Source organism: Lissotriton helveticus, chromosome 2_1 (assembly GCF_964261635.1).
Source record: "Lissotriton helveticus chromosome 2_1, aLisHel1.1, whole genome shotgun sequence".
Lineage (NCBI taxonomy): Eukaryota > Metazoa > Chordata > Amphibia > Caudata > Salamandridae > Lissotriton > Lissotriton helveticus.
This window is the reverse complement of record NC_136059.1, coordinates 1,248,773,098-1,248,796,056: the sequence shown is the minus strand read 5'-3', so window position 1 is coordinate 1,248,796,056 and position 22,959 is coordinate 1,248,773,098. Positions and strand designations below refer to the sequence as shown.

At 42.9% G+C, this 22,959-nt stretch overlaps 1 protein-coding gene across 1 annotated transcript in view; it reads right to left on the bottom strand.

The window, feature by feature from the left end:
• The window catches only part of LOC144818604 (broad substrate specificity ATP-binding cassette transporter ABCG2-like), a 413,780-nt gene that overhangs the window by 208,861 nt on the left and 181,960 nt on the right, over positions 1–22,959 (bottom strand). The window contains exon 7 of the mRNA XM_078676198.1: positions 4,423–4,574. Coding sequence (XP_078532324.1) covers positions 4,423–4,574 — 152 coding nt within the window. The remainder of the gene's footprint in view (positions 1–4,422; positions 4,575–22,959) is intronic.

Here is a 22,959-nt window from a genome sequence, read left to right as displayed (position 1 = left end):
TATAGGTTAATAGTGGCACATGACCAAAAACACCACATAGGCATGGATCTATGCACCACCTTCAGAACCAGCACTGCGTGACACTCACCCCAACTCAAGGTCTTCACATCTCCGATGACGAGAACTCCACATAGCAGCCCCTGCGCTCATCGGAACAGACACATTGCAGCTGCTGCACGGATCAGGATCACCGCATCACCGCCACTGGGAGGATCGACACAGATGCATTGTTTTGGCTGCATCCCGCATCCTTCCCATCGACAGGGTCCTCGACACAACTCGGACTAGGGTGCTTTTGCCCAGTGGGACAAACCTGGTCCCTGTAGCCGGCCGGCGTTTCATTGTGGTCATCCTGAACATTTGACTTTGTCGCAGTGAAGTGCGACTTGATGTTCCTTATTGGCGCTTAGTGTTTTTGGGGGCGATTTTCACTTAATCCCATTGTGGTCTTGTTTTATTTAATAAATTAAGAGCTATTTTTCTAACTTTGTGTGAAATCTTTTCATTTGGGGTTTTCACTGTTTTACTGTTTTAAGTGTTGCATAAATACTTTACACATTGCCTATTAAGTTAAGATTGACTGCTCCATGCCAAGCTACCAGAGGGAGAGCACAGGTTAAATTACGGCGTGTTTGCAATTTATCCTGACTAGGATTGTGGTTACTGCTTGACCAGGGCTTTACCCCAGTCAAACAGGAACCTCATTTCTAACATATGTTATATGTTATGTTACCATATTTGTAAAGCTCGGCGAATATGTTGAAAGGTGTACTGGCTCTATGTAAACACAAAAAAGAAACTATCCAAATCAAAGTACAGAGACAGAGGATTAGCTTGATTGGTCCCAATTATTGAAAAGCCAGGTCTTTAAAGCCTCCCTGAACCTTAGTAAGAAAGGGCAAGAAATAAGTGACCTGGTATCTCATTCTGGAGCTGTGCTGCCGCGCCAAAAAGGCTTTGCCACCTGAGCAGGACCTTCAAATCTGGGCACAACTAACAGATGCATTCTATAGAAATGCAGACAACATGATAGTGTATGAATGCAAAATCTTTGTAACGAGTACTCAGAGTCACTGCAATGAACTGTTTTAAATACAAGACAAAGGGATTTAAAGATAACCCTCTTTTTCACAATGCAGGGATTTTAGGGCCTCGGAGTTTAGAGAAAAACTAGGGAGCCCAAAGGCCAATCTGGCCGCTGCAGTTTGTATTCCTTAGAGTTTAAGAGGACCTTCATCCAGCCCCATGAAAAAAAAGTTGCAGCAGTCGAGGCAACCTAATATAGTCATCTGGATCACCACACGATGAGCTGATTTAGGAAGACAGGGTAAGATCTTCCTAAGCAGGTCCTCATTTGCCCTGGTTAACAAAATATAATAATCAGTACTCCAGGGGTCTCCCTTGAAATAGCACCAGCCAGAGATCTTTGTTCCAAACCAAGGATGGAAAACATGGCGACCGGTTAAGAAGCGGTCGCGGAGGTTGCATATTGGGGACCAATATGCAATAATCTCATGGTTTCGCTAGGTTAGGTGGTGAATTATAAGGAGAGAAGAACAGTATGAGGTAATGTACCTGCAAAGAAAAGGACGTACTCAGATTTGAAGCCGGAGTTGGAGAAGCAGCGGAGACTTTTAGTTTTGGGTTTGGAAAGAAACAATCCCAAGCATTGGACGCCCGGACTCACCTTGCAATAGCACGTGATCTTCCTGGTGCTTCACTTCTTGGCCGCTGGCGGTGAGAAACCTAAACGGACATGCGACCTTGGGGGGAGTCTGCGGGGCTGCCCAGCGGGGGGAGTCTGCGGGGCTGCCCAGCGGGGACTCCCTGCTGGGCTCACGCGGCTTGGGGGACTAGTAGGGGCCAGAGGGCGGTGGCTCACACTCCATCTGGGGCAGCTCAGGCAGAGGTAGAGCAAGAGCAGGGAGTTCCCTGCACAAAGAGAATTGCCAAGTGGTAGGCAAACTACAGGATCCCTCGCAATTGGAGATCCTGGACGCCTGGGGAACAGCAGTGTATGTAGCTCAAAAAACAGGTCCGAGCCATTTCAAAGGGGGATGTGCTGAGGGTAAATATCGGAAGGGGAAAGTGGGAGAAAAAAACTGTGTTGTTGAGAGGACAAAACATGTTGCTGCAACATATTTTATTTGGCTCGCTAGGGAAAGTTCTGATCGGAAAACTGCCCAGGACCTATTGGTCAGGTAGAATCTGCACCACTCCAATGCCTTTCCTCCAGTGCCAAATCCCTGTAGCCCATGGATGTCGATTCACCAAAATGCCTGGGGTAGCGAGAGTGACATCAGATGTCCTTTGACCCCTTCCAATGATGTCACAAGAAATGACATCATAAGACCTTTCACCTGATGACATCACAGGAAAAGATATTGTTACATTCTGGCCCTATGACATCACAGGAAGTGACGTGACACAGCCTTTTGATCCAGTGCCATCTGACACCTGATCTTTATTTGGCTGCACCACACAAAGACTGGAAAATTTCTAGCAAGAAAAAATCAAGTACTCTATACACAAATATACTTTATTTAAAACTTGTTGAAATGGCTTCCCTAATCATCTCTTCAAGCAGGAGGTATGTGTCTTTTACCCAGGTAGATCCTCCACGGTGGCGGGTAAGGGAAGCTCCTGTGGGTGGCATGACCAGCGTTGTCCGCTCAGTCAGAGAGAGTCTCCCCCCTGCAGCATACCTGATGACCGCCAGGCCGCTTCAGATTCCCCAGGCTTCCGCCGCATCTTGATGCCTCAACTGCGGACCACAGAAGGTAGGTTAGGGCATCCTCGATGTCCAGTAGGTGCCTCCAGAGGTGCGGTGCGAGAGGCACCCATTCACTTCTTTGGAAGGTCAGCCCCCACCGTTGATGCAGGGATTGCCCCGCAGCGGCGGGGGATGGGAGACTGCATCTGCGGTGTGATCAGTACAGCCCATGTGGGCCGGGCCTTATGCTGGCGAAGCTGCTGTCCTCCCTGTCCCAGGTTAGCCCGTACAACTATTAAGGTTTTGGAAAAAAGCTAGCACAATGCATATTACCTTAATGAAGTCAGTAAACTTATTAGTGTCACGATAAAGGTATATTGGAACAAACGGTCGCAAACAAGACACCAGGGGTCACACTGAGTTGCCTTATGGTCGCAGTTGTGATCACTGGCAACCCCTAATTGACGTCTATGCCTTAGCCTGGTCAGAAGGATGGAATGAGATACCGTGCTGAATGCTGCGGACAGATCTAATAATACCAAGGTCAAACATTCTGCCTTTTCCGAAAGCTTTCGGCTAACAGGGCCGTCTCTGTGCTATGTAGTGAGAGAATTCCTAACTGAACTGAGTCAAGCATTTGCCCACTAGCCAGAAACTTAAACAGGAGTTGATTGACGTGTTTCTCCACTAGCTTCCCAGCAAATGTCAACAGAGACATCAGTTAATAATTTGTAAGAATGGCATACCCCTTCTTTAATAGCAGCACTACCAATGCTTTTTTCCATTCCCCTGGAACACAACCACTCTGCAGCAAGTTATTTCAAATTTCAGGTAGTTCAGACAAGGGCTTCAGTTGCCATTTTCCAGTGACAGGGCGAGAGAAACAATGAAAGATGCAGGTCTTGTAACAGTGGTCAAGGCACTAATGTCCATAACTGTAGTGGAGTAATAACATTTTGGACGAAAACATTTGACAGAGTTAATTTTGTCATTATGAGGGATCTTATATAGCCGAAATCTAAAGCAATGTTACACCTTTTCCCTTGAGTTTCTGAAGCACATAAGAGAGTTTGGGATCAAGGCATCGATGGCCGCCAAAGTAATAATCCTGAGACAGTGGTAATTGAAGCACACATCAGTTGTCAGCTAGTGGTCTGTGAATATAAGTGAATGACACATGTCTTAAAAAAACAAAAATTGTTTAGTCATTACAACATTTTTGATGCCTTCAATAAATTATATCATAAAAAGTGAGAAGATAGAGGAAGCATGTTTGTAATGGACTATCACATAGTGAGTCAGGTCTGTCTTGTCTGTTTTTGTTCTTCTTCCTGTGTTTTTCTCACTGCACTCAGTAGACGTGAAATTCCGGTTAGGGTTAATAGAATTGCTAGGTCTCCTAGGTAATAAAAAATTAATAAATATCTTAGATGCACAAAAATGTGGGAGATGCTCTCAAATGTACACATTAAATTTGCATGCTTATATTTTGCCTGACTTTACACTTAATAGCAGTAGTGTATGTGCTGAAACAAGTGTAATGAAAAAAATCCTCATTCTGATATTCAACACGAATCATTTATAAATGTCAATGCATTTTTGTTCACTTAAGTAATATTGGTTTTGGAATCAGATGCGAAGTGTAATTTCTGATATTCCATTCAATACCATTCAGAAACTCCTGGGATAAATCGTTAAATTGTACATACCAATAGAGCTAAAATATGATAACGCTTCCTTAGACGGGCCATGGTACATCATTTTCCCACTAGCGAGCAATGTCAGGTTATCAAACAATTTGAAGATGGAATAACGTGGCTGGTGAATAGAGAAGATGATATTCTTTCCTTGCCGAGACATCCTAAAAGTAAACAAAGAAATAAAACACCAATAACTAGACATGGTTCAATATTTTTAATATGACTTCTTGGAATGATAAACATTAATGTCACTTTTCACGGATTCCCTGTTACTGCTTTATTGTATACACCCCAAGACAACGTGCACTCTATGAGGTTACTTCAGGACTCACGTTCTCTCCCAATCCTGCTCAGCACACGTGGACTTTCCGAACCTATATGTAGAATAGTGCTTATTGTATGAATCTTGGTCAAAAACTGTTGTGAAGCGCTCAGATACCCTCGGATCAGGCTAGCGCTATATAAATCTCCTTAATAAACAAATACCTTGCATCTATGTTGGATCCGTTTGTTTTAAATGCACACTTTTCAAAGACAACTTAAGGTGGGATAGGCTTGCCAACTATGACTCAGGAAACAGTCTGCTTGGATTTAAAATCAATCTGCTGTTTCTAGTACTTTTCACAGCTGTCCTCTAGACTTTTTCTACTGGAGTCTGTCCGGAATCCCAAACTGAGTAATGTAGACGTGTTTGTTGATGTTGAGATTTCCATGAGCTTCTTTAATGGTAATGCTGGTCTAATTGGGGCAGAAATAATTGATCCTTTGCCAGCCTCACGCTGTTTCGTACATTGATGTTGACACTTTTTTTGTTATAATTGAGAGAGCTAGATTTTAGAGCGCCTTCTCTATAATTAGCTTTCCGAAATCTACTTTGTTTACTACCTTTTCCCCTAAATTATGGAAACAAGTTCACAAATATATTTGAAGTGGAAAGTAACTACAGAGAAAAGGGAAGGCCAGGATACGTCCTCTCTCACACAGAGTTGTAAAAACGTCCCTGATTTATTTGTTTCTTCAGTGGGCCTCATTATAGTTATGATTTGATTTACCAAAGGGGAGCAACGTCAGAGCATCCATCCATACGGCTTCCCATGTGGTCACCGTATTATATGAATATATGTGATTCACCAACACTATCAGCGATTTCAAAAGTTGCTTAAATGTGAAAGTGCTCATTCAAAGGTAAAATGATATATTCCTTGTTACTAACAGCAGCCATATTTATACATATAGTTATTTCCTGTTGTGGAAATGCAGTAATTAATTTGATTTTCTTTGTAAAGACTCTTCGTGTCATCTATCACCTGACTCAAGCACTCAATTGCACAGAGACAAGGTACCAGAAAACCCAGTCACAAACAATAGTCCGCAAGTCAAAACAATGTAATGGGATTTAAAACATTCGTCCTATCCTGGTTTGATGAGGCAAGAAAAACGACTTTTTGAGGCCTATTTCTATTCCCAAGGACAAGAAAAGATACAGCAAATACAGACCTTTATATTCATGATGCAAATTTGCCTCACATTTTCTGTTTGATCAATAATTCCAGTCTATTTGACTATCAGGATAACTGATATTGCATTAACGTGTTCTCAGATGGAGTGTTATTCATATTTTAGCCCAGTGTCATCTGCAGAGTATTATCAAGGTGGGTTCTGTTCCATGTGAAAAAGGTAATTCGCCCACATCTGAGTAGTCTCAATCTCAGTTCTATTTACCAAAATATACCTCTTGCTTATTAATTATCAAGGCTCACTACTGTTGACTCTTTTGAAGTATGTTTCCAAATATCTTGTTCTTTTGTCAAAACCTTTTTACCATTTCATCTTTAAAAGGAAAGGGGCCCCATAAGGGGTATCTGAGCTATCAGAAACCATAAAAAATAGACAATGTCTGCCTTTTTGTTTTAGAGGTTTGTATCCACCAACACCTCTCCCTTTGATTTATCAATATATTCAGGTGTACATCCAGAATAAAAATGTGAAACCTGACAACAGTTAGGGCCAGATGTAGGAAGGCCTTTACCGGTCGGTAACGGCCGAAAATCGGTATTTTCGGCCATTACCGACCGGTATTCAGCTTTCGGCATGCAGGAGACCGAAAATCATCCGAATCGGTAAATTTACAGATTCGGTAAAGTTACCGAATCGGTAAATTTACCGAATCGCAAAGGTTTGCGAATCGGTAAATTTACCGAATCGGTAAACGACCGAATCGGTAAATAAGAAGTGGTAAAAATGGATATTGAGATGTAGGGAAGGTCTGAAATACCGATTTTGCTTGAAATTCGGTATTTAAGAGTCGGCATTTACCATGGATTGGAATCAGGTGGTAAACAGGTGCAACCTATAAAAATGGACCCAAAATGCAATTCTTCTAGCACAATGGCGGCATTTTATGTGATTGCAAGACGGCTAAGGCTACAGGAGGAAGGGGAGAGGGAATGGCAGAGAGAGGAGCAGGTCTACAGACAGAGGATAACCCTGTTCATGCTCACAGAGCCAGAGATACTCCAGAGGTACAGGTTGGCCCCAGACACCATCACTGACCTCATCAGGGACCTCCACCCACTGTTGGAGCACACTACCCCAAGGGCACACGTTATTCCTCCCCATGTGCAGGTGCTGTGCAGCCTACACCTGCTTGCCTCTGGGAGCTACCAGAGTGTGGTTGCTGCGGTAGGTGGGGTGACCCAGAGCAGCCTGTCAAGGTTTTTCCACAAATTCCTTGACGCAATGTTACAGAGGATGGAGCATTACATATCATTTCCTGCAACCCATGCTGAACTGGTCCAAAGAAAATCTGACTTCTACCAGATGGCACGTTTCCCCAATACCATTGGCTGCATTGATGGCACGCACATCCCCATTTGTCCCCCTGCTGCCACAGAATATATCTACAGGAATAGGAAGTCCACCCACACCATCAATGTGCAGGTGATCTGCAATGCAAAGTTCGCCATTACTGACCTTGTGGCAAAATTCCCTGGGAGTACCCATGACTCCTATATATTTCAAAACAGTGGCATCTATGCACGGATGACTGCAGGTGAATTTGGTGAAGGATACCGCCTAGGTAAGACACAGTGTGCGACCCCTATAACACCTATTGCAGTAAGCAGTACAAGTATGCATGTGATTAAATCATACCCATTTTCCTTTAGGTGACAGTGCATATGCCCTCCGCTCCTTCATACTCACCCCCTACCTCAACCCCTCAACACCCAGCCAAAGGAGATATAACCGGGCACACAAGAGCACACGCAATGTTGTTGAGAGAACATTTGGCATCTGGAAAAGCAGGTTCAGATGCTTGCACAAGAGCGGAGGTGCAAGGCAGTATACCTCCAACACCTGCTGTAAGATCATTGCTGCCTGTGCCATGTTGCACAATCTTGCTGTGAAGAGGGGGACTGAGGTGGAGTTGTCAGACTATGAGGATCATGACAACGACATTGCTGTGCCTGAAACACAACCTGCTGGAGTGTCAACACCAAGTGATGGCAGATACAGACGAGGAAATAACACGCAACTATTTCTGAGTAAGTGATGACACTGAAACCTATATTGAAAGCACAAGCTTTTCTTTAATTTAGATTATTTCCAGGTATGTTAAAGAACAAAAGTGCAATAGTAAGCATTTCACAGCAATGCTCACAGTGAGCAAACACACACACACAGGTGTTGAATCAACCCACCATAGTTGTATATTGTCACTAGGCAGGTTTAAATGGCACAAATGTGCAACTTTAACTTTTTGAACTATGATTAGAATGTCCAATGGCAGTAGGCCATATTATCAACTGTTTATTTACGGCCACGCTTTGCACTAGCAGGTGTTTGTGGCTCAACCTGTTCACTGGGCGTTTGGCCTGTAGCCTCACCCTGTCGCCTGCTGCTCCTCCTTGTCTCTACTACATGGGGGCTTGCCGTGCTGCTCCTACTGGTGCTACCTTCAGTGTCCGGCATGTCAATGGCAGCAGTTTGTGCACTTTGGGCATTGAGTAGAGCCTCCAGCGCCCCGGTCATTCCGGCTCTGACCCTTGTGAGCTGATTGCTGTTATGAGTCAGGACTTCCTGACTATTCATTCTACGTCTGCATAGCAGGGATGTGGCTGTTGCCAGGCGGTGTATAGATTTCTCAGTTCTCTCTGCACGCTGCTTCTCCCTGCGCCTTGAAGTAATTTCAGAGTCCAGTTTTGTGCACAGTTGCTGCATGGATTGTGACATGTCCTGTATGCCTGTTGCCATGCTCTTGTTCACTTCCACCAGCTCCCTGATGCCCTTGCCAATTTCCTGCATGTTGATGTTGAGGTTTCGCATTTGTCTTTGACAGGCCATGATGCCCTTGCCCTGCATCCTCTGAATCCTAACCATGGATCCCTCCAGGCCTTGGAAGACACTGGACCCCTCCCCATGTGCACCTACACTCCTTCCTTGTACTGTGTGCCGTCTAGTGGTACTTGGTACAGGCTCTGTGCTGGGCTGCAGTGTGACAGACATGGACGCTTCAGCCAAGTTGTGTGAGTCTTCACCCACCATTTCACCAGCAGCTGTCTCCATTTCCAGCAGTGGGGAAACAACATGCCTCCTGCTAGGGTGTGCAGCAGGTGTTTCTACCTCCAGGGATGCTGGCATTTCGGGTGATGAAAGCAATAGTGGGGACTGTGTTGGTATTGGGGAGGCCTGCATTTCGTCACTGACGTCAGGTTCTTGGGAAGGTGGCTGCCCACTCGGAACACCTGTGTCCTGTGATGCACTGGGACCTGGCTCATGACTGTCATCCCTCTCGGGTGCCGTGCCTTCTGCCTCCTCAGACTGCCTTCTGGATGTGTGACCTGTGGACATACGAGCACATATCAGCTAGGTGCAAATGTCTCACAGCCACTACAATTAAACATATGTAATTGCACTTAGTACATGCTGCCTGCCCTTCATTATGTATGCATTCAGTTGAATAACTTGGTGGTTACAGTGCTGTGTGACATGCTCTTTCATTAACTGACTACGTGCACCATGATGCATTGCTACAGTTTGCCACAGACACCCTGGGACTGGGGTAACTTAGCTGCAAGGGGTGAGGGATGGATGAGGGTGTGAGGGGGATTGCTGTGCATGCATCTTACCTTTTTTTGATGCAGCTTTCGCAGAACTGTCCACTTCTCCCAGTCCATGGACACTTTCAGGCTCCAGGGTTGTGGCTACCATCTCCTCCAGGTCGGTGAGGGGGGGTGCAGTGTTCTTTCCACCACCTGTTTGGGAGGCCTGTTTGTGGTGGTCAGCCAATTTATTTTTTGTGAGGCTCCTTAGGTCATAGAACCTCTTTTTTAAATCTTCAGTGACTCTCGTGGTCACTCCCACTGCATTTACTTTCTCCAGGATTTCCAGCCAAATCTTCCTTTTTGCTGATTCTGGCACGGTAAGGGACTGCTTACCAAAAAGTCTGTGGTGAACCTTAACCACCTCCTCAACAAGGACCTGTAGCTCCATGCTGCTGAATTTGAGCTTTCTTTTCCTTTCAGCCTGCTCTGTGTCCTTGCTGCTTGCCATGTTTTAATTTTCAAAGAGCACAAACTCTGTCTGCTGCTGCTCCCAGTCTCTCTGCTCCAACTGCCTCTCTAGAACCTTCTAATTACTTGCAGCTGCCTGTGTAGCCACTTCCTGGTAGGAAGGGGGAGGGTGGTTGCACCTGATTGGCAGTTGTGTTAAGTTTCACTTTTGCTTTCTCTCCGATTCGGTATTTACCGAATCGGTATTTACCGATTCGGTATTTACCGAATCCGTATTTCCAATGCATTCCTATGGGCCAAAAGGCCCATAGGAATGCATTGGGAATACCGATTCGGTAAATACCGATTCGGTAAATACCGATTGTCCGATACCGAATTTTACCGATTCAGTAAAAAATACCGATTTTTTCCCTACATCTCATTTACCGATTTTTGAATACCGAATCGGTAAAATTCTGTATTTAAGAATCGGTAAAATCAGATTACCTACATCTAGCCCTTAGTGAGCTCTTCCATGGACAAAGCTGAGTGATTATTGGAAAAATAAAACCAAAAAACATCTTTCTAAACAGGCTTTTAAAAAAAAGTCACAGGCAATATATAACTTTTTCATCATAAGTGAAAAACTATTGATTTTATTATTTTTAAAAAATCAGACATTTCGGAAGATGTTGTGTTCTAGACCCATTGATTCTGTTTGCAAGCACACTGCTTACATAAAACTAATTAAATGAAATAAATGTTGTAAATATTTGATCACTGCTTTCAAATCTCCTAGAATTAACTTAGATGTTTGGTATGTCATAACATAATAAACTCTGCTTTTGATAAGAACCTCTAAATCATCATTCTTAAATTTTTGATCATTCTTGACCCAATAAATACATTTTTCTCATTCATTTAATTGTTTTAATGTTTCATTGCTGGCCTTTATAAAATACTACAAATTACAAATTGTCATCTCAAAGAACTTTGCTTGTATATTCAAAACCAATCTATTGGGCTTCTACAAATGAAGATGGTGTATGATGTGTCACAGAGGCGTGTCAGAGGCAGCTGCACCTTGAGTATCTCCAACAATGTGAAAACTTTCAAGTTAGAAAACAGGATCATCCTACGGTGCATAGTGGCAGCACTGTGTAGGAAGTAGATTGAGATGTTCTATTCAGAATCAGGACATTATGTGTTTAGATCTGCTATAGGTATGTGGAGGCCAAACTGCATACCGAGCAGAAAAGATGGGTTATCAGGGCGCTTCTGAACATTAGGAGACTTGTTTAGAGTTTGGAGGTCGGGATGCTCAGTCACAAATTTAACAGCTACCCCATTTGCCTTTTTACAAGTGTTATAGGATAGAACGCACTTGTAATAAGGCGAACAAGAGATCTGTCACATTTGTGATTGAATAAACAGTGTACCAAACTCAAATTAGGCTCTTGGTCTTTTTTTAATCTCAGGAGCCGAACATGTATGCTGCAAAGGATGGTGCCCTGATAGTTGAGAAATATGTTTTAATTTGGAAATCAAATGGCCAGGTTTGCAGCAAGCGGTTGTGGAGATTATTTATCTTTTTTCATAAATGCAATATAAACTGAGTTTACGCTAACCTAGGCGGTGTTTACATTGTACTCCATTTGCATCGACAAGGTGTTCTTCTTGATCAAAATAAAGAATTGTGAGATTTACACTAATAAATAGAGAGTGTTCCCAGTGACTTTCTCTCACAGTACCTAACTAAGGACACTTCAACTGTCCCAGGCTATTGTTATGCGTTGATCAATTGAAATACTTCAGCAAACTGTGAGAATGACTAAAATCCAATGTATTACCATGCAACAATCTGCGAATATATTCTGTACAAAAATGTTTTTTCTTGCTCGTTCCCTATTGATGCATATCCTGAGAACCATGTAATTGAGTAAAATGTAGGAATGTCTTTGTAAAAAGTCCTATAAAACGACATGTGTTTTTTTGTATTCAGGAGACCCACCTTTAGAAGGCGAATCTATGCGAGATTTAACATAGATATTTTATGCTTTGCTACTAAACATACTTATGGCATGTTCTATGTAATCCGCTTATTAATTCTTTATATAAAACTTTGAAACAACAACTCTTGTCTGTCATTCTTACATGAGTGTTTCAGCATCGGCTATTGAATTTAATCTATTAGAAACAGTGACGGCTCCAGTGGGGGACCACCAAAGTCTGTATTGGGACTACTCTGCTTCCGGTCCTAATGGTTGTCCCATGAGTTGGACTTTAGGGTACGTTTACGCACCGACAAATCTGGCAGCAGAGGTGATGGTCCTGATTGGAGAAGACCCAAAATTGACAAACTAATTGGTTATAGAACCCAGTATTGCACCTTCATGGTCCAGGTGGTTCCCCCCCGACATCTAAATTTACCCAAACCCAACCCGATACTGGTACTAGAGAGACCAGATGGCTGGAGAACAAAGACGTATCAATAGAGATTGCATGCAAAACGCAAAAGTGAAGTAGGTGTGAAGCAGTGCATGTTGGGAGTTGAAGTAGGTTCATTGTCATGGAATGCAGTTGATGTATTTTGAAAGTAAATATTATGTGGCTTAGACTGCTGGATTTGTGGGAGCAATAATTATTTTATTTTTGATTATATTCTTGGACTTTTGAAAGAGACGAATGTCTGGGGAGTCACACATATGGTATTGAGTTAAAGAGAGGTGCCTCAAGTTAGAACACTGACCTGCTGAACTTGCTTGCTAGGTGAGGTGTACTGTGAGATGCTATCAGTTACACCAAGATAGAAACATACATTTTTCTTGCACAAATGTACTACCTGAGCTTAGAGGCTGTTCGCTCTTTAGTGCATGGGAGTGGCTGTGCTGAGCTTGTGACTTTCAGGTCAAGGGTTAAATGTTGTATGCAAGTAAGTAGCAAACTTTTCTGTAATTGAAGCTGGCAAATGGTGAAAAAGTTGTTAAGTGGTGCTGAAGTGGTCTGATGATAGTAGAGCGTTGCGTCATTGTTTGACCTGGCTTTTCCAGCGGGTTTATCCTTAGGCTTTTTGGTTTCCGTTTTTTCTACCCTGTTTTTGTAGGTTTTATGACTCTGGGCACTTTACCACTGCTGATCAGTGCTAAAGTGCATATGCTCTCCATGTAAATTATGATTATGGATTGGTGTTTCCTTGATTGTCTCATTTCATTTACTACTAAGTCCCTAGTACCCATGCACTATGTGTGCCCAGGACCTGTAAATCAAATTCTACTAGTGGGTCTGCAGCACTGACTGCACCACCCACATGAGTAGCCTGTAAATGCATCTCAGACCTGCCAATGCAGTGTCTATGCGCAGTTTGGTACTGCCAGGTTGACCTGGCAAGTGCACCCATTTGCCAGGCCCTAACCTTTCCTTTTATTACATGTAAGTTGCCCCTACGGTAGACCCAAGGTACCCCTGTGGACAGGGTGCAGAGTATGAGAGAGATAGGACATGTACTGGTGTGTGTGTGACATGTCCTGATAGTGAAATACAGTGTATTTCATTTTTCACTATGGAAAGGCTATTTATACCATTGGATAGAATGGGAGTTTATTTATAACATCTTATAAGTATAACTTCCCATTGGGACCAGGTAGGAAGATGGAGTATAGTATGCCTGAACTCAGAATTTAAAAACGCATCTTATAGTAATGATGAATTTTATATTGCGTGTTTGAAAATACCACTTTTAGAAAGTGTGTATTTTCTTTCTTAGCCATCCTAGGTGCCTCTGCTGGTTTGTGGATTCACTGTCTAGCTTTGGAGTGGCAGGGGCTGGGGATGTGTATTCTCTCAGACAGCCACTGGAGGGGTTGATGTGTGTCCTGCCTTTCCTGAATAAGTCAGGGCTGGGCTGAATAGACATGGGCTGCATTGAGAGTAGGGGAAGGAGATTTCCTTTCACCTTAATGGGCTTGGTCTGTCTTACACAATTCTGTCTCCATCTCCTACCAGGAAGACGGACCAGAGAGGACAGAACAGGTATTGACTGAGCATAGAGCATCTCTGCCACAACAGAACAAAGAGAAATGAAATATACATGTTGGGGCCTAGATCTCAGAACTTTAGAATACTTCTGAACTCAAGAGGAACCTCTGCCAAAGAGAAAATCTATTAAAGCTGAAGGAGAAGTACTGCCCCTTTGCTATGTGCTCTGAGGTTGGCCTGCAGTGGCTGATTCTGCCAAGGAGAGGACAAAGACTTTGCTGTGTGCTATGTATCCTGCTTGAATAAGATCTCTAAGGGCTTGAAGTAGAGCTTGACTCCTGTTCTAAAGTTTCAGGGACACAAAGACTTCATCACCAGCTCCTCCGAACTTCCTTGCTGGGAGTTCTGACCTCCCAAGAGGTGCCTGTTCCTGTGTTGGTCCTCTGGAGGTTGCTCCTGCTGCTGGGAGCTGGAAAAGAGATGCAACTAAAGAAGCGTGAAGCATCTGCACCTGTTTCCAACGCATCACCACTGTGCCGCTGAAGAAACTGACGCAGAGCCTGCCCGCGGCTGGAGCAAACGCTGCATGCCGAATCCCGTGCACGGTTCGCCAAAGTCCAAGATCACCACACCGATTCCAACGCAGGCCCTGCTGTGCGACTGCAAGAACCGACGCATCATGGGACCATGGCTTGACAGATCAATGCAGCACCGTTACCGCCTGATCGAGAAGTGACATGCAGTGACATGTTGCAAGGAAAGTGAAAGGGGCTTAAGGGGACGTACATGATAGCCCAAACAGAGTTGGCACAGAATGGAGGGGTTAAGGACCTTAAAAAAGTTTTATTCCAAGGACCCTAGTTAGGCCCCAGTGTTGAAATAGCAGTGCAATTTATCTCTCCAACGGCAATGTCTGAACTACAGTGAGAATGTTGCAGGAATGGGTAGAGGTTGAGATAATATGTCAGAGACCAGTTTAGGTCCCTTAAAGAAAGTTATCCCATGTAACATTAGTAGCAGGGTGGGACACTGGAAGTAGGAGTGCCGTTATAACCCAGACGAATTCATGGCAGATTCCCCAGGTGTGTCCAGCAGACTAAGGAGAGCTTTCCCAATACTTAGACACCCTATGGCTGTCCAAGGATTTCCTTAATCCGGGGTATTGCCAAATTTCATTAACCAAACCCAGATGCAGGGAGGTATTCCACATCTCGAACCAGGCTGCAAAGTACCCAAAAATTCGATAATGTCACAAGGATGTCCAGTCCCCATGATGTTCAAGAATTTCATAGATTTCAATCTCGACCAATGAAGGTTCCTAAGGAAAGAGGAGGAGGGTGTACTTGGCGCACTCCTGGAAGTTGATCAGAGTGGACCATATGTAGACGGGGAGGTTAACTGACATCCCGTTATCTTTCCTCATACACACAGGAACTACTCTGTCAACGGTTGGAACAGAGAAAGGCCCTAACCTACCCCTCTCTGGAAAAGAATTCCAAGTCGTAGGAATTATAAATCAACAGCATGCCAAACAAATTACTGTTCCCGTACCAGTAAAAATGGGAGCTATCAGAACCAAACATCAATTTGTGATATGTGATTCTAGCCCCGTACACCTGCTCAGTCGTGATATTCTCTGCAAACTCAACTGGTTCACCTATTGCATGAAGGATGGTGTCGGAATTAAACCACAAGCATTTACCGGCGAATTTAAATTGCAGTCTCTGAAATCTGTTGTAAGGTTATATCTGGGCATCACAATGGAGGACTTGCTAATTGATTTGAGAGAGACGGCTAAGGAGGAGATCTGGGATTTCACAGGAAGAAAGATTGGGTTGACTAAAGGTGCTAAACCCCTAAAGATTACCATTTGACCCAATGCTGTCTTTCCACAGACTCGCCCATATGAAATGATCCCAGAAACTATCACAGCGATCACCCCTGTTGTTGAAAACATGATAAAAGAAGGCATCTTGAAGGAAGTTATCAGGAGTCCATGTTACTCTCGAATTATGGCCCTACAGAAAGGAACAAAAAGGGAAGGATTGTTCAAGACCGCCGAAAGATTAACCAAATTGCCATTCCATGCAATCCTGTGGTACCGAACCCTGCTGTGATTCTGTTCCAAATTTCCCCAGAGGCTGAGTGGTTCACAGTCATTGACCTTCTTCTCGGTTCAATTACACGAAGAAAGCCAGTTTCTGTTTGATTCTGGTTGCAAGAGAAGATCCTCGTTTGGAGTTGTTCTCCACAAAGCTATACAGGTAGCCAATTCTACTTCAATCAGATACTTAAGAAGAACCTAGAGTCTCTGCAGGTACTGTGTAGTTCGACATCAATACAATGCATGGATGATCTTTTGATTGCCTCGATGACTAAGGAATCTTGCAAACAAGACACGATTGCTTTGCTCAACCAATTAGCTGAAAACAGACATAAAGTCTCACCTGAGAACAGGGGTGGCTGGCACAGGTCGCAAGGAAGGAGGCCTGCACTCACAGGCCGCTTAAAAAAAAAAAGAATTAAAAAAAAATAAAGTACCTTGCCGCAGCTGGGTCCCACGTCTTCTCGCCTGCTCGTCTGTGACGGACTCCAAGTCGGAAGAGGAAGCAGGCAGCCAGACTCCCATCCCTAAGCTAATCACAATGCTCCAATGGAGCGTTGTGATTGGTCTGAGTGCTGTGACACAGCGCTCAGACAGGGGCTGTAGGGGTGGGCATGTTCTCCATGCAGGCTGCAATGCAGCCTGCATGGAGAACAGGGGCGTGTGCATGACTGTTTTGGGCAGCCCGAGACGGCAGATCAAGCAGTAATTGCACACAGGAATGTCTATCACGCCTCCCCTGCAGCACCGCCCACCCCCTTACGCACTACTGCAGCAGGAGGAAAAAATAAAATGATAATAACATTCAGTTATTATTTTATATTTTCCTTTCTTTGCTGCTCCTGGCAGTGGGGCAACGCTCCTCCGTCTTAGCGGAGGAACCACCACTGCCTGAGAAATTATAATACTGTCAGAGGGAAATCATGTACTTCAGACATCAGATAGAGAAGAGGGTGAGACAAGTGTCCCAAGAGCACATAGAGACAGTATTTAAGATGAAGTTCTAAACTAGTCAGAGAAATGAGAATGCTTTTTGGCATGGATGACTTCTGCTGACAACGAATCCCAAACTTCTCCTGTGCGCCAAAGCCTTTAATGAGGCTGACACACACTGATGTCAATGACCTGGTTCTAAAGGATGCTGATCAGAAATTTATTTTGCAGGGTGCCAGCTCTTGGAATGCCAGACTATACAAAATAATATGTGCTCTTGTGTTATGAAAGAGATGGAGTGCTCTGTCAGTACTAACACAAGCCCATGGGGAGACTAAGCACCCTTTAGGATACTTCTCACCTACGGTGGCAGCAGCGCTGCCTGTTTGTCTCAAAGCAGTTGTATCAGTGAGCCTTAGCATACACCAGACTGAAAGGATCGTGATGGGTTACCTCTTATTTGTAATGGTACCCCACTCTATTGAGATCCCATGACCCATACCAGAATTCAGCACTTGACAAACAGCCATCTAACCCGCTATGATTATTTTGGCAACTGAAAATATTTCCATTCGGAGCCATAACACACTAAACCCTGCTTCCATATTGCCAGCTCCAGAGGGAATTAAAGGTTGAATTCAACCATGATTGTGTTAGCATTAGTAAGTTGTGCACAAAACCGAGATCTGACATTCTGGATGTGGCTCTTTCTGAATAGGGCCACACTCTTTCTGTTGATGGGTCTTGCTTGATGGACTGAGGCAGTATTTTGAGAGCCGCCTATGTTGTACGTACACTGAGCAGAGTTATAGAAGCGTCTTACTTGTCTCATGCAACGTCTGCGCAAGTAGCTGAACTGATTGCCCTTACCAGAGCCTGCTGTACCTCAGAAGGCTCACAAATCACTACTTACACTGACAGTCAGTATGGTTTTGGAGTTGTGCATGTCTTTGGTCAGCTATAGTCGCAGCGAGAATTTATGAACTCACCTGGTACCCCTATCTGGAACAGGCTGTACGTTTTGAATTTGTTAGGTGCTCTGCAAATGCCAAAGGAAGGTGCGGTTGTGAAATGTGCAGCATATAAGAGTGTCAGTGATTTTATCACCAGAGGCAACCATTACGTGGAAAAAATTGACTGATACTGCGCTCAAGTCCAGCACCTTGCATTTAGATGAGCCATCTAATGCAGAAGGAGAAACTGTAACCAACATTCTCCTGAATACCATACATAACTTCAATGAGTAGAGAGAACGACAACATACTGCCCCAGAGCTAGAGTAAGACAAATGGGAAAAGATGGGATGTGTTTGGGATGTCCTGCCCACGATTTTGAGACACATACATGGTCCAACCCATGTGGGCAGAGACGGAATGGTATCTACCTCCCGCTTTTATTGGGATAACCCTCATTTTTTAACAATGGCAGAAAGTTTTTGCCAGAGCTGTGTTACCTGCCAAAAACAAAATGTGGGCAAAAGAGTTGCAGTGACCATGAGCCACATCGGAAACTCTGATGGTCCCTTCAGCTGTGTCCAAATTTACTTTGCAAAGATGCCCTGATGTAACCAAATACTGTATAGCCTTGTCACTGTGTGTCTACGCTCACAGTGAGTTGAAGCATATCCCACCCGGAGATGTGACAGCCTAACAGTCACCAAACTATTGATGAAGTTGATACTGCAATTCGGGACTTTAGTTCATCTTGATGCAGATCAAGGAACTCACTTAAAGAGTAAAGTGATGCCCTTACTGTTAACAGCTTTAGAGATGGACCAGAGATTCCACTCTAGCTACAGGCCTGAGGAATCCGGCGTTGTAGAGAGACTGAAAAGGGCTAAAGCCTTTGCCTCCATGCTCAAATGACCTGATGGTCTTCCTTTAGTGCTAATGAATATTTAAAGTATCCCCATGCAAAAGAACTGGATTGTGAATGAAGCTATGTATTACATGAAAACAATATGTATATCTTTAAAGAATGCAATACATTTGTTTAAAAAACAAAAAAGTAAAATAACTGGATTATCTCCACATGAGGTGCAGATGGGGAGAGCTATGCAAATCCCTTCCGTCCTAGCTGCCACCCTTGTAAACATCACAGATTAACTGGTCCTCTAGTACTGTGAAGGATTGTCAACTGTGGTGTGTTCTATCTCTCTTCGGGTTGGCACTGCAACTCCAGCTGTCCGAGAGTTGCCAGGATTGAGAATACCCATTAACAAGGACAGCAAAAATTCATGGAAGGCTGACATTAATCTGCTGCAGCAAATCCTGCAAAATGTATACTGAGGGTGGGGTGCGAAAAGAAAGCTCTACCTTGGACAGTGAATCAGATTAATCAGCCCCAGAGATCGCAAGCACTTCCTAGGATCGAGGTCCAACTGAAGAAGGTTGGCTGAAAACTACAACTGCCCAAAAAAAACGGTTTACATCTAAGACTAAACCAGAGATGATTAAGGAAGACAGTGATTTAGAAGAACAAGAACCGCTTCACTACATTGAAATAATTGTGGATAAAAGCCTGGACTTGATCAGTACCAAAAGAGAGAGAAAGATCAATGGAAGTATTCAGGCCCAGACTGGACATAGCTCACAAAAATCAAGTTTGACTCTGACAATTTCTTGACTGACATCGACAAGCCTGCCTGAGACCAAGACAAGTGGCAACAAGAGCCTATTCACATGGACTACTGATAAACATTGAAAAACGGTCTGAAAGTAAAGGTAACGGTCAACGGACAATAGTTCCTTTAGGTCTCTGGTTGACACAGGATAAAAATCCGGTTTTGAGATAGGGTAGAGACATTAGGATAGTACCTAGAGGACTAACACTTTTATTTGAGATTTCCTTGATCTGATATACGCTAACATGGCACAGCAACGTTGCCAAATTTTGTTTGGCAGCTGCCATTGTAGTTTCCATTTTTGGATTACATGTTTCAACCAATTTCACACTTGGTTCAACAGACAATTCTTCCCTATCTGATACTAAAGTCTCACATGTTCTATAACATAAAAGTATGTATAGTTATAATGTATATTATCAAATGCTGGCTGAGTATGTAAAGGTTATGGAAGTAGACGACCGATTCATTTGCTCTTCCAGCTTCTGCAGTTAATAGAGCAGCGTATTTTCACCTACCTCTGTCCTACTTTCTCTTATTTCGTTTTTTCAAATCTTTTCTATCAGCAAGATAGCATTAAATTGTTCTATTTAGACTGTAATGATCCCTCAGCGAATATTCCCGTAGTCAATGGGGAAAATCTTTATTTATGGGCTACTAAACATATTTCTCGCTTTTACAAAGGGTCTAAATCAAGCATGAGTATAGGATGAAATTCTTTGCCTTTGTGATAAACATGACCCATACTAATGTGAGCCTGCATGATGTAACATACAAAATTAACTAAGATGACAGGATGTTTGCAGATCAACAGAACGAAAGGATAGGGATAGATGAAGAAAGGAAAACAAGTGCAGAACACATCACTGGAAAAGGCAGAGAGACTTTAAAGGAATAGCACTCAAGACTAAGCATTATTGTCACTAAGAAAAGATGTTGATTTATAATACAGCAGCCAGAGGAAATATCAGTTGCAAAATTGTGATAGAGCGAATACCATCATAATTATTTAGTTAAAGGAAGAACTTTTTCCATTTTCGAGGGGAGTATAAAAGTATCTATTATGTGTGAGGTAACTTGGGTTTCTTCCAGCTACCACACAGCTGGACAGGTAATTATTATGCAGCTTTAGTTTTCCCTGTGATCCATCGCACTAACGAGCTAGATTTGTTTCCTGAACAACATATAAGGTAGAGTAAACATAGCTTTTCTTCTTAGTGCTGTCTATGGAGCACTTATACTGTCTATAGGAGTCGCTTCTAACGATGTGAAGAATAGAAAGTTGTCCATCTTAGTTGATTGGCTTGCTACTAACACTGCAGGTGCTTTAACAGTGATAAATAAAGAATTGCTTGGAATGAGAGCTGTTATTATGCAAAATTGCCTTGCGTTGGATTTACTCCTCTTGAAGGAAGAGTTTGCAAAGTCATTCACACTAAGAAATGTTGCCCTTAAATACCATGCATAGATGAGCAGATTAATGGCTACATTACAAACATTACGAACATGCAGCATGAATCAAATTAGGTGAAAGAGTCGGATGCAGGTGGAAGGTTTAGGAGCAATATTCAGATCATTTGGAAAGGAAATTGCCTAGGAGAATGGCTTGGTAGTGTAGGTAGAGGAATCATGAAATTGCTTTAAACCCCTTTTTTGATTATATCATTCAGCATTGCGTGTGTGCTTATTTCTTTGAGGTTTTGCAAGGTAATTTCTTTCACAGAATGGGATGGATTGTGCGTATAAGAAGCTGTCAGCAGCATGAGGAAGAAAAGGAAAGAGGCTCCAAGTAAAGGATGAAGAAATGCAAAGTGAACTATATGACATATTACAGGACCTGTTGGAATTCAAAAAGAAGAACCCTACGTTAATGACTGATGTCTAATAATTAGGTGATTATTTGATAATCATCAGAGGGGAGTTGAGGGGGTTCATGTTCTTTCATAATAAACGCATTATAAACTGAGGTTAGGTTAACCTAGACGGTGTTTATATTGTCCTCCATGTTGTATCGACATGCTGTTCTTCTTGATCTATGTAAAGACTTGTAAGATTTAAACTAATGAAGAGTGTTTCCAGAGACTTTCTATCACTGCACCTAACCAGGGACATTCCACTTGTTCCAGGCTATTGTTATACAAAGTATCACTTGATTTGCTTGAGTAAACTATGAGAATGACTAAAATGTTTCTTCTTGCTTGTTCCCTATTGGTTTATATCCTGAGAACCATGTATTTGTGTAGAATGTATGAATGTCTTTATCTAAAGTCCTATACTAGGACTTGTGGATTCCTGTATTTAGGAGTCCCCTTTCCCTCAGCCCTATAAAAGGACATGTGGATTTCTGTATTCAGGAGTCCCTTTTCCCCCACTTTTAAAAGGAGAATATATGCCGGATTACACATAGAACTACACTGAGTTCCCTGTACTTACTATTTGTATGCTTTGCTACTAAACTTACTATTGGCATGTTCTATGTGATCTGCCCATTAATTCTTTATTTAAAGCTTAGAAACGACAACCCTTATCTGACATTCTTAAGAGAATGTTTCAGCATCTGCTAATACACGTAATCTATTAGAAATAGTGATGGCTCCAGTCTTGAAGCACCAAAGTCCATATCAGTACTACTCTGCTTTCGGTCCAAGCAGTTGATGTGCCCCATGAGTTGAACTTTAGGAAAAGTTTGCAGGTCAACACGATCTAAGGTGTCGTGATGTATGGTAGGACTGTTAAAAATTGGAATCTCTGTATAATCAACAGGTCAATCGGCCTATCTCAGAGCAAGTGTGATGTGGTGATTGAGCTTTAAACCGCTAATGAGCTGAGCTGCACAATTTTGAAACGTTTGCAGCCTGATAGTGAAGCACTGAAAGTGGAGTCCAGATTCTTGGAAGATATCTATAAAACAGCAAACGCATATTGCATCAAAAAAGACAAATTGTACTATTCAGAAACGGCAGGAAAAACCTTGGATCTATCCTAGGAAGTTAGACTAGTGTCAGGGTGACAGCCAAAACAGTCCTTCTATTGTGAGAAACTTGTATTTTGTTCATAGTCATGACCATAGAATCATGCTCACTCTTTACCCTACAAAGACCTTACATATCCTTCACAATATGATAAACCTTAACTTTGGTAACAAAATATTTGCTTAGGCTAGTTCTGCCAGAAATGTTAAAGGTAGCATGCACAGTAAAAGCAGATTTTTTTTAACATTTAAAATGTGAAGGGTGTAATTGTTCAATATGCTTCAGAGATTTTTGCCAACACTATCCTCGCTTAAATTAGGTGTGAATATTTTGTGACTGTCATAGGCAATAGCCTACTCAATGCCTGTTGTGTGTCCAGCCTAATTTTCGTATTAACATTGCCTCGGAATAGCTTCATAGAATCAGAGGAGGAAGAATTATGGCAAG